Genomic DNA, 13,611 nt, shown 5'->3' on the forward strand with positions numbered 1-13,611 from the left:
CCCAGGCGTCCCTGCATTCCTAAGCTTATCAGAAATATGTGAAACGGTCTCCTCCATTGAATTTGGGAACCAAGACAGTCACACACATTTTTAAAAAGTAGGGAAACAGTAAGTGCTAAACTCAACAGTGGTGTCTTCTAGGAATGATCTGGGTTAGGAAAAGGGAGCAATCAGTGTGTGTTAAAGTAGCTAAAAAGCACTCACTACTCAACTTTCTAAAATTCCGTATGAAGTCGTGAATTTCAAATAGTCTCATTTACATATGCACTTCTATGGAAAACATAACCTTATATAGTTGAGACATACAAATACTCACTTTCATAAGGAAATGGTTAATCATTAAATAGAATGCCCCATATTAACTTTCTATGTCTTCACAAACAGATATACATTGACCAGTGATCCATTAAAAACCCATAAGGGAGATTATAAAATCTTCCAACAGTCTTTCTAAAGAAAACACACATAGTCAGGCTAGGGAGACTTTGGGCGAGATTCACCTCCAACCGATGACTACCTATTGTTTTTAATGGATAGTGATACTAAATGGGATTCTAAACATATCAGTAAAGGAGAAGTGGGGAGAATAGACTGCTATACTTAGAATAGATCCCAGTAATTTTAGTTTTAAGCTTAATGGAATCAGAATAGAAAATATTATGAATTTAATTTTATTGCCTAATCATTAAAAATAATATTTCAAAGGCTAATTAACTCTTCCCTCAAAAGGCATTTTAAAGATATGATATTATAATCAGTGTGAGAGCACCTTTTCACAGATAGCATTTTATTATATTGTCATCAATCCTCCTATAAAGGAAACACTAGGATTACTTCTTTGGTAATATTAATAAATATACTGGCAAATGTTCAAAAAATATATACGAAGTTTTAAAAAACATGGCGTAGGGGGCGCCTGGGTGGCTCAGTGGGTTAAGCCGCTGCCTTTGGCTCAAGTCATGATCTCAGGGTCCTGGGATCGAGCCCCACATCGGGCTCTCTGCTCTGGGGGAAGCCTGCTTCCTCCTCTCTGCCTGCCTCTCTGCCTACTTGTGATCTCTGTCTGTCAAATAAATAAATAAAATCTTTAAAAACAAACAAACAAACAAACATGGCTTAGGGGTGCCTGGGTGGCTCAGTGGGTTAAAGCCTCTGCCTTCGGCTCAGGTCATGATCGTGGGGTCCTGGGATCGGGCCCCACATTGGGCTCTCTGCTCAGCAGGGAGCCTGCTTCCCCACCCCCTCTCTCTGCCTGCCTCTCTGACTACTTGTGATCTCTGTCTGTCAAATAAATAAATAAAGTCTTTAAAAAAATAAAAACAAAAACATGGCTTAATTCTTCACTTAAAAACTCTACCTACATAAGCACATGGTTCTGCTGCGACACGTATATTAAGCTCACACGATTTGTCAGGAAATTTCTTCTGGCTGTTTCTGAGCATCTCTAAAAGCCCTCAGCACGTAAAGAGGAATACCAGATTTAAACTCTGAAAGAAAACATGGCGATGCTTTCACTGATAGAGAAGACTGCTGGGGAATTAGGTGAACCTAAGAAAATGCAGCAAGGCCAGCAGGTTTGGGAAGCTTACTGGAGAGGGTACTTGGCCCATCTGTTTCAAACCCACCTGTACTAAATCTTACTCTACATCATACTCTACAGAGTATGTTCCCTGGAAATTTAAAAGGTGTGACTGCAGCTGGACTAAAATTGGCTAAATTCATTCTGTTTCCCCTTGACATCACCTATATTTTAAGGCTGACTTGCAGGTAAATTAAAAATTTTAATTTTTAACTCTCTACACCAGTCTCAAAAGGTATATCTGGTAAGAATAACGGAATTCACAATATATCCTATCAAGTCAGCATATTTTTAATCAATCCAGATAATTAGTTCAGTAGAAAATTATAATCCTGGAATAAAAGAAAAAGTTTAATAGTTAAACATCAACATAATAATAATATGATATTAGTATAATTACTAAGAAAACAATCTAATCATAATGAAAATATCATCATTTAAAGAAGGCCAAAAGAACCCTCAAATTACAAGACTACAATTAATGTTTAGTATATTAAAAACCTGCATCCTAAAAAGTATTTTATAGAAAAATGATAACATACCTTGTGTTCTATGACTGCTTCTGTGCAAGCTTGGAGCATGCTTAAATGATGAGCAAAAACCAGAAACTTCAGTGAATCATTCTGAAGCATCATCTTAATATAGTCCTTTACAGCACCTGCCTAAATATTAAAAGTTAAACCTTATTAATGGTATATAAATCTTTATTAAAAAAATCACATCACTTGGAACTAGAGGGTATTATGTTGAGCGAAATAAGTCAATCAGAGAAAGACAATTATCATATGATCTCTCATATGATATGAGGAATTTGAGAGGCAGGGCGGGGGGTTTGGGGATAGGAAAGGAAAAAATGAAAAAAAAATGGGATCAGGAGGGAGACAAACCATCAGAGACTCTTAATCTCACAAAACAAACTGAGGGTTGCTGGGGGGATGGTAGGGAGAGGGTGGTTGGGTTATGGACATTGGGGAAGGTATGTGATATCGTGAGTGCTGTGAAATGTGTAAGCCTGATGATTCACAGACATATACCCCTGGGGTAAAGAATGCATTATATGTCAATAAAAATAATTTTTTAAAAATCACATCACTTCCAAAGGGGCACATGCACCCGAATGTTTATAGCAGCAATGTCCACAATAGCCAAAGTATGGAAAGAACTTAGATGTCCATCAACAGATGAATACATAAAGAAGATGTGATATATATATATGTGTATATATATATATATATATATATATATATATATATGAATATATATATGATGGAATATATTTTTTTAAACATTTTATTTATTTATTTGACAGAGAGAGATCACAAGTATGCAGAGAGGCGGGCAGAGAGAGAAAGGAGGAAGCAGGCTCCCTGCTGAGCAGAAAGCCTGATGCGGGACTCAATCCCAGAACCCTGAGATCATGACCTGAGCCAAAGGCAGCGGCTTAACCCACTGAACCACCCAGGCGCCCTATATGATGGAATATTATGCAACCATCAAAAAATGAAATCTTGGAAGAGTCAAGATGGCAGAGAAGTAGCAGGCTGAGACTACTTCAGCTAGCAGGAGATCAGCTAGATAGCTTATCTAAAGATTGCAAACACCTGCAAATCCATCGACAGATCGAAAAGAAGAAGAACAGCAATTCTAGCAACAGAAAAACAACCACTTTCTGAAAGTTAGGACTGGCAGAGAAGTGAATCCAAAGTGATGGGAAGATAGACCGGGGGGGGGGGCTCCCGGCAAGCAGCGGAGGAACGGAACACAAAATCAGGGCTTTTAAAAGTCTGTTCCGCTGAGGGACATCGTTCCAGAGGCTAAACCGGGATGAAGCCCATGTGGGGTCAGCATGGCCTCAGGTCCCGCAGGGTCACAGAAGGAGGGTGTCTGAGTGTCACAGACCTTACAGTTATTAGAACAGGGAAGCCGGCTACAGAGACAGAGCAAAGGAGTGAGCTCTCAGCTCAGGGTTAACTTGAACCGGTCGCAGGCTTGGTGAGTTCAGAGTGTGGCCGGAGGCCAGGGAGATGGGAGTTATTGAGCACTATTCTCTGAGGGTGCACTGAGGAGTGGGGCCCCAAGCTCTCAGCTCATACGGGACAGAGACTGGGAGGCCACCATTTTCATTCCCATCCTCCGGAACTCTATGGAAAGCACACAGGGAACAAAAGCTCCCGAAAGCAAACCCAAGCGGATTTTTCAGCCCAGCCCCTAGCAAGGGCAGTGCAATTCCGCCTGGGGCAAAGACACTTGAGAATCACTACAACAGGCCCCTCCTCCAGAAGTTCAACAAGAAACCCAGCCAGGACCAAGTTCACCTGCCAAGAAGTGCAGTTTCAATACCAAGGAGAGCAGCAGAATTCCAGAGGATGAGAAAGCAAAGTACAGAACTCATGGCTATCTCCCCAGGATTCTTTAGTCTTACAGTTAATTTAATTTTTTTTTCTTTTTCAATTTTTTTCTCTTCTTCTGCTAAAATTTTTTTAACTTTTACCCTTTTCTTTTTTAACGTTTTTTAACTAGTTAATCTAATATATATATTTTTCTTTTTTATACTTTTTCTTTATTCATTTTCTTTTCTTAATTGTTTCTTTTCTTTTTTTTTCGCTATGAGCCTCTTTTTATCCCCTTTCTCCCCCCTCACGATTTGGGATCTCTTCTGATTTGGTTAAAGCATATTTTCCTGGGATTGTTGCCACCCTTTTAGTATTTTACTTGCTCCTTCATATACACTTATCTGGACAAAATGACAAGGCAGAAAAATTCACCACAAAAAAAAAAGAACAAGAGGCAGTACCGAAGGCTAGGGACCTAATCAATTCAGACATTGGTAATATGTCATATATATAGTTCAGAATGACAATTCTCAAGGTTCTAGCCAGGCTCGAAAAAGGCATGGAAGATATTAGAGAAACCCTCTTGGGAGATATAAAAGCCCTTTCTGGAAAAATAAAAGAACTAAAATCTAACCAAGTTGAAATCAAAAAAGCTATTAATGAGGTGCAATAAAAAATGGAGGCTCTCACTGCTAGGATAAATGAGGCAGAAGAAAGAATTAGCGATATAGAAGACCAAAAGAGAATAAAGAAGCTGAGCAAAAGAGGGATAAACAGCTACTGGACCACGAGGGGAGAATTCGAGAGATAACTGACACCATAAAGAAACAACATTAGAATCATTGGGATTCCAGAAGAAAAAGAAAGAGAGAGGGGAGCAGAAGGTATACTGGAGAGAATTATTGGAGAGAATTTCCCTAATACAGCAAAGGGAACAAGCATCAAAATTCAGGAGGTGCAGAGAACACCCCTCAAAATCAATAAGAATAGGTCCACACCCCATCACCTAATAGTAAAATTTACAAGTCTTAGTGACAAAGAGAAAATCCTGAAAGCAGCCTGGGAAAAGAAGTCTGTAAAATACAATGGTAAAAACATTAGATTGGCAGCAGACTTATCCACAGAGACCTGGCAGGCCAGAAAGAGCTGGCATGATATATTCAGAGTACTAAATGAGAAAAACATGCAGCCAAGAATACTATATCCAGCTAGGTTATCATTGAAAATAGAATGAGAGAGAAAAAGCTTCCAGGACAAACAAAAACTGAAAGAATTTGCAAACACCAAACCAGTTCTACAGGAAATATTGAAAAGGTTCCTCTAAGCAAAGAGAGAGCCTATAAGTGGTAGATGAGAAAGGAACAAAGACAATATACAGTAACAGTCACCTTACAGGCAATACAATAGCACTAAATTCATATCTCTCAATAGTTACCCTGAATGTTAATGGGCTAAATGCCCCAATCAAAAGACACAGGGTGTCAGAATGGATAAAAAAACAAATCCCATCTATATGTTGCCTATAAGAAACTCATTTTAAGCCCGAAGACACCTCCAGATTTAAAGTGAGGGGGTGGAAAACAATTTAACATGCTAATGGACATCAGAAGAAAGCAGGAGTGGCAATCCTTATATCAGATCAATGAGATTTTAAGCCAAAGAATATAATAAGAGATGAGGAAGGACACTATATCATACTCAAAGGTTCCGTCCAACAAGAAGATCTAACAATTTTAAATATCTATGCCCCCAACATGGGAGCAGCCAACTATATAAACCAATTAATAACAAAATCAAAGAAACACATCAACAATAATACAATAATAGTAGGGGACTTGAACACTCCCCTCACTGAAATGGACAGATCATCCAAGCAAAAGATCAACAAGGAAATAAAGGCCTTAAATGACACCCTGGACCAGATGGACATCACAAATATATTCAGAAAATTTCATTCCAAAGCAACAGATTACCCATTATTCTCTAGTGCACATGGAACATTCTCCAGAATACATCATGTCCTGGGTCACAAATCAGGTCTCAACTGGAATCAAAAGATTGGGATCATTCCCTGCATATTTTCAGACCACAATGCTCTAAAGCTAGAACTCAACCACAAGAGGAAGTTTGGAAAGAACCCAAACACATGGAGACTAAACAGCATCCTTCTAAAGAATGAATGGGTCAACCGGGAAATTAAAGAAGAATTGAAAAAATTCATGGAAACAAATGATAATGAAAACACAACGGTTCAAAATCTGTGGGACACAACAAAGGCAGTCCTGAAAGGAAAATATATAGCGGTACAAGCCTTTCTCAAGAAACAAGGAAGGTCTAAGGTACACAACCTAACCCGAAACCTAAAGGAGCTGGAGAAAGAACAAGAAAGAAACCCTAAAACCAGCAGGAGAAGAGAAATCATAAAGATCAGAGCAGAAATCAATGAAATAGAAAGCAAAAAAAGAATAGAACAAATCAACAAAACTAGGAGCTGGTTCGTTGAAATAATTAATAAGAGTGATAACCCCCTAGCCAGACTTATCAAAAAGAAAATAGAAAGGACCCAAATAAATAAAATCATGAATGAAAGAGGAGAGATCACAACTAATACCAAAGAAATACAAACAATTATAAGAACATACTCTGAGCAACTCTATCCAACAAATTTGACAATCTGGAAGAAATGGATGCATTCCTAAAACATATACACTACTGCAACTAAACCAGGAAGAAATAGAAAGCCTGAACAAACCCATAACCAGTAAGGAGATTCAAACAGTCATTAAAAATCTCCAAACAAACAAAAGCCCAGGGCCAGACGGCTTCCCAGGGGAATTCTACCAAACATTTAAAGAAGAACTAATTCCTATTCTACTGAAACTGTTCCAAAAAATAGAAATGGAAGGAAAACTTCCAAACTCATTTTATGAGGCCAGCATCACCTTGATCCCAAAACCAGACAAGGATCCCATCAAAAAAGAGAGCAATAGACCAATATCCTTGATGAACACAGATGCAAAAATTCTCACCAAAATACTAGCCAATAGGAGTCAACAGTACATTAAAAGGATTATTCACCACGATCAAGTGGGATTTATTCCAGGGCTGCAAGGTTGGTTCAACATCCGCAAATCAATCAATGTGATACAACGTATCAATAAAATAAAGAACAAGAACCATATGATACTCTCAATAGATGCTGAAAAAGCATTTGACAAAGTACAGCATCCCTTCCTGATCAAAACTCTTCAAAGTGTAGGGATAGAGGGCACATACCTCAATATCATCAAAGCCATTTATGAAAAACCCACCGCAAATATCATTCTCAATGGAGAAAAACTGAAAGCTTTTCCACTAAGGTCAGGAACATGGCAGGGATGTCCAATATCACCACTGCTATTCAACATAGTACTAGAAGTCCTAGCCTCAGCAAATCAGACAACAAAAGGAAATTAAAGGTATCCAAATAGGCAAAGAAGAAGTCAAACTATCACTCCTCGCAGATGATATGATACTATATGTGGAAAACCCAAAAGACTCCACTCCAAAACTGCTAGAACTTGTACAGGAATTCAGTAAAGTGTCAGGATATAAAATCAATGCACAGAAATCAGTTGCATTTCTCTACACCAAGAAGATAGAAGAAAGAGAAATTAAGGAGTCAATCCCATTTACAATTGCAAGCAAAACCATAAGATACCTAGGAATAAACCAAATCAAAGAGGCACAGAATCTATCCTCAGAAAACTATGAAGTACTCATGAAAGAAACTGAGGAAGACACAAAGAAATGGAAAAATGTTCCATGCTGCTGGATTGGAAGAATAAATATTGTGAAAATGTTTATGCTACCTAAAGCAATCTACACATTTAATGCAATTCCTATCAAAGTACCATCCATCTTTTTCAAAGAAGTGGAACAAACAATCTTAAAATTTATATGGAACCAGAAAAGACCTTGAATAGCCAAAGGAATACTGAAAAAGAAAGTCAAAGTTGGTGGCATCACAATTCCGGACTTCAAGCTCTATTACAAAGCTGTCATCATCAAGACAGCATGGTACTGGCACAAAAACAGACACATAGATCAATTGAACAGAATAGAAAGCCCAGAAATAGACCCTCAACTCTATGGTCAACTAATCTTCGACAAAGCAGGAAAGAATGTCTAATGGAAAAAAGACAGCCTCTGCAATAAATGGTGTTGGGAGAATTGGACAGCCACATGCAGAAGAATGAAACTGAGACCATTTTCTTACACCACACACGAAAATAGACTCAAAATGGATGAAGGACCTCAATGTGAGAAAGGAATCGATCAAAATCCATGAGGAGAACACAGGCAGCAGTCTCTTCGACCTCAGCCGCAGCAACATCTTCCTAGGAACATCACCAAAGGCAAAGGAAGCAAGGGAAAAAATGAACTATTGGGATTTTATCAAAATCAAAAGCTTTTGCACAGCAAAGGAAACTGTTAACAAAACCAAAAGACAACTAACAGAATGGGAGAAGATATTTGCAAACGACATATCAGATAAAGGACTAGTGTCCAAAATCTATAAAGAACTTAGCAAACTCAACACCCAAAGCACAAATAATCCAATCAAGAAATGGGTAGAGGACATGAACAGACATTTCTGCAAAGAAGACATCCAGATGGCCAACAGACACATGAAAAAGTGCTTCATATCATTTGGCATCAGGGAAATACAAATCAAAACCACAATGAGATACCATCTCACACCAGTCAGAATGGCTAAAAATAACAAGTCAGGCAATGACAGATGCTGGTGAGAATGCCAAGAAAGGGGAACCCTCCTACACTGTTGGTGGGAATGCAAGCTGGTGCAACCACTCTGGAAAACAGCATGGAGGTTCCTCAAAATGGTGAAAATAGAACTGCCTTACAACCTAGCAATTGCACTACTGGGTATTTACCCTAAAGATACAAACATAGTGATCCGAAGGGGCACGTGCACCTGAATGTTTATAGCAGCAATGTCCACAATAGCCAAACTATGGAAAGAATCCAGATGTCCATCAACAGATGAATGGATCAAGAAGATGTGGTATATATACACAATGGAATACTATGCAGCCATCAAAAGAAATGAAATCTTGCCATTTGCGACGACATGGATGGAACTAGAGCGTATCATGCTTAGTGAAATAAGTCAAGCGGAGAAAGACAACTATCATATGATCTCCCTGATATGAGGAAGTGGTGATGCAACATGGGGGCTTAAGTGGGTAGGAGAAGAATCAATGAAACAAGATGGGATTGGGAGGGAGACAAACCATAAGTGACTCTTAATCTCACAAAACAAACTGAGGGTTGCTGGGGGGAGGGGGCTTGGGAGAAGGGGGGTGAGGTTATGGACATTGGGGAGGGTATATGCTATGGTAAGTGCTGTGAAGTGTGTAAACCTGGCGATTCACAGACCTGTACCCCTGGGGATAAAAATATATGTTTATAAAAAATAAAAAATTAAAAAAAAATGAAATCTTGCCATTTGCAATGACGTGAATGGAACTAGAGGGGTGGCTGGGTGATAGACATTGGGGAGGGTATGTGCTATGTTGAGAAAAAATAATTAAAATATAAAAATAAAAAATCACATCACTTTATTTTAACAAAGCAAAAAAAAAACTTTTCAAAAGTCAAAAATTTCTATGAACTTTCAACTGCTTTGTTCTCTAGGTAACCTAGGGAAAGAGAGGCTCACATCTAAGGGAAAAAAGGAAAAAGGACAAAAGGACACAAAAGAGGGGAAAAAAACAACCAACAATTCTGAGAAGTAAAACAAGAACAAGACAATAAAGAGAAGAAAAAGTTTTGATGGAAAATAGTAATTAGGATGTGGCCAAAAAGGGGTTGGTGGTTTTGTTTAGCAAGTAATTTTCAAAAAAAGCCCATATAAAAGACTAAGTGGAATAGGGTTAGCTAACTAAAAACTAACAAATAAGAAAGCTTGGACTGGAGCTTAAGGGTTAAGGAAAGTTGAATCATTCATTTTCTTAACTAAGAAACTTTGATAGGTTTAAGAACAGGCTATTTAAGGTGTAGACAGGCAAAGAGAATTGGAAAATAAAGGGATTTAGCTTGTCTCCAGGATGGAGAAGGTTTTAGAAGAGGTTGGAGTGATAGGATGGAGAGAACAGAGGGAGGTCTGAGAGCACAGGGGGACAAATGAAGAAACTTGCCAGGTAGAAAGGAGAAAATCAAGAAAGCTCAGACTAAAAAGACTTTTCTTAGTTAACTTGAGGACAAGTTACCTATTAAGAATGAGAATATGAGGGGTGCCTGGGTGGTTCAGTGGTTTAAAGCCTCTGCCTTCGGGCTCAGGTCATGATCCCAGGGTCCTGGGATTGAGCCCCACATAGGGCTCTCTGCTAGGCAGGGAGCCTGCTTCCCTTCCTCTCTCTCTGTCTCCCTCTCTGCCTACTTGTGATCTCTGTCTCTCTGTGTCAAATAAATAAATAAAATCTTAAAAAAAAAAAGAATGAGAATATGAGATGAATTAAATAGGAATTAAATTTAGAGCATCAATTAAATCTAAAACATGAATATAGTCTCTTAACTGTTAAAAATTAATTATTTAGAAATTTAGGGAAAAGAAATCGGGTGAACACATTTGACCTAGACTCCCCCTCAATGCTGTATAGCAAAGTGTACAGACAGAATCGGAAAGGATTATCCTTGGAAATCAGGGGTGCCTGGGTAGCTCAGGTGGCTTTCAGATGGTGAGATCAAGATTCGCATAGGGCTCTATTCTCAACGAGAAATCTGCTTCGGATTCTTACCACTATTCCATCCCCTCACCCCAACTTGTGCATGTGTGTTCTCTCTCTCTCAAATAAATAAATTTGTAAAAAGAAACAGAAAGAAAACCCTGGAAACTAAAAATTTGTTTGGTAATTATTAGCCAAACTGACAGCTCCTAAGGTGCAATATGGAAAGTTGAGCAGCATGTGAGTTAGAATATGGTAATGAAAAAAGGCTTAGGAAACTGTTCCAGGGGAGTGAGAGGTTGGGGGTGTGGCTACAACAGGAAGATTGGTCAAAGAATATTTAAGTAGTTGATTATGTGCAACACTGGTCTATATTCTCTCTGTACCCATTCCAGATGATAGAGTACTTCTCCAACCTACTCTGGCAGAAGGTAGAGATTTATTTTTTAGAGAGGGTAAAAGAGAAGGTATCTGGATAAAGGAATCCCACAGTGATGGTAGACTATTCTACAGTATCATAGGGATTAAATAAAAATAACATAATAAATGCTGACATCTGCCTTCTCTCTCAGCCTTCTTATTCTCCCATGTCCCCCAAAAGATAAAGAAGCTTATGCCTTCTACACAGGAGAGCAGAATCATATAAAATGATTGTTTTCTAGAGAATCAGACAAGCCACAGAGAAAAAACTAAAAATTCTGATAGATCCCTTCATAAGACATCCAACCAGATTGTCCTTTACTGAAGGCCATAGTCTCTAAGCTGTATCCATGTACCGAATTTCCCATCAGCATAACCAGAAGATACTACATTTATAAAACAAATGGATGCTCCAAAAAAGGAATGATTAAGGGAGAAAGGAAGGGAAGTACTCTTGGAAATTAAAAGTATAATAGCAGAAATTAAAAATTCACTGGTTGTTAGGTTGAAATCTTCCAGGAAGTACATGAAAAATAATAGAGTAAATTTTAATGTATAAGACAGTTAGAGGATCAAGACAAGTAGGCAATGCTTAAATAATAAAATTTATAGAAACGACAGAGAAAACAGAGGCTAGAAAATAATCAGAGAAATAATAAAATTTTTACAGAACTTAAAGGCATAAGTTTCCAAAATGGAAAATGGAATAGGTCCTCTGAGGATCCTTCACAATGGATGAAAATGGACCTAGTGCAAGGTCCATCATCATGAAATTTTAGAACATTGGGGACAAAGAAATAATTCTATAAGTTTCCAGGGAGTGGAGGAAAAGAATTAAAAAAGAATAAAAGCTTTGAAGTGCATTGGATTTCTCAACATCAGTACTAGTAATTCTGAGAGAAAATTATTTCTAAGAATTTATACCCAGCCAAATTAAAAATCAATTATAAAAGTAGAATAAAGCCATTTTCGAATATGTTGAGACTCAAATATTTGATGACAGCCAAAATTACAAAGCAAGCAGTAATACAAACCAAGAAGCAATATAAACATGTTGCTGAGGGATTTGAAGTAAATACTGAAAACAAAACAAACCAAAACAGCTAAAAGAACAGAAAATGGTTGCCTCCGGGGAATAACTTTAGAAGACTTATTTTTTAACAAATAGCTGTTTTCCTCATTAAACTATGATCATATGTAGTTTTGGTAATAAAAAAAATTTAAAGAGGGGTGTTTCCAAATGGAAAAATACCTATTTAAAATTAATACACATCACCATGAAGTCAGAGAACTGATTTTGCAAGTTATATTTTATATGTACAAATTTTCCAAACAATAGAAATTCATGATGCAATGAGACTGGAGGCCATTAAGAACTTTAGCCTTGGATTTCAGTGCCTCAGAGAGTGAAATGAAGTCCTCTCAAAATAAGGAGCTATAAATTCCAGATACGTTGCTATGGGAACTGAACCACTTTAATAAACTGCTTGTTTGACTAAAGTGCTGTATTTACTGTGATAAGTCTTTCAAAAAACACATGTCAAGTTGGAGTATTTTTAAGGTACATCCATTTACCACCCATTACAGACTTAAAATTATACAACCACTATACTCCCAGTCTCAGATGCATTCCCTGCCTGAAGAGCAAACTATTTCTGCCAGAGTCCCCTCCACCCCTTCCTTATTACAACAGAAAACTGCTGATGTCAAAGCCCAAGCCTCCTGTTCCCGACTCTTCTAATCACTGGTTTAGAAAGGCTTACGGTTAATATAAACATTACAAATTTCAATTATATAATGGGCTAAACAGTCTCATGGGACTAGCCTGGTAACTTCATCACTGAGACCTTGCTTCCTACAAGAAAGAGAACCAAAATGTCTATGTAACAAATAAACTCTAGTATTTTTTTCTTAGGTTCTTAATACGGGACTGCAAAGGAGTACATCTTAAAATGTACTATACAAGGGATTGTTCTGATTTTATTCTAATTAAAACTGTCACACAGAAAAAGGCTGATATCCAAGATTTATAAAGAACCCCTCAAATTCAAAACAGATAGTCATGTCAAAAAACGGGCAGAAGACATGAAGAGACACTTGTCAAAAGAAGACATACACATAAATGGCTAACAGACACATGAAAAAATGTTCATCATCATTAGCCATCAGGGAGATGCAAATCAAAACCACACGGAGATACCACTTTACACCAGTTAGAATGGCCTAATTCAACAAGATCATAAATAACAAGTGTTGGAGAGGATGTGGAGAAAGGAGAACCCTCTTACACTGTTGGTGGAAATGCAAGTTGGTGCAGCCACTTTGGAGAACAGTGTGGAGATTCCTTAAGAAATTAAAAATAGGGCTTCCCTATGACCCTTGCCATTGCACTACTGGGTATTTACCCCAAAGATACCGATGTAGTGAAAAGAACCAAGATGCCCTTCAACAGACGAATGGATAAAGAAGTTATGGTTCGTATATACAAAGGAGTATTATGCCTCCAATTCAACTTTTGTATCAACATGGACTGGACTGGGAAGAGATT

At 37.9% G+C, this 13,611-nt stretch overlaps 1 protein-coding gene across 10 annotated transcripts in view; it reads right to left on the minus strand.

The window, feature by feature from the left end:
- The window catches only part of ZRANB3 (zinc finger RANBP2-type containing 3), a 338,626-nt gene that overhangs the window by 58,753 nt on the left and 266,262 nt on the right, over window positions 1–13,611 (minus strand). For all 10 annotated transcript variants that reach the window (XM_082689300.1, XM_082689306.1, XM_082689302.1 and 7 more), the window contains one exon: window positions 2,122–2,241. In XM_082689300.1, coding sequence (XP_082545426.1) covers window positions 2,122–2,241 — 120 coding nt within the window. The remainder of the gene's footprint in view (window positions 1–2,121; window positions 2,242–13,611) is intronic.

Source organism: Mustela nivalis, assembly GCF_964662115.1.
Source record: "Mustela nivalis genome assembly, chromosome: 11".
Taxonomy (NCBI): Eukaryota; Metazoa; Chordata; class Mammalia; order Carnivora; family Mustelidae; genus Mustela; species Mustela nivalis.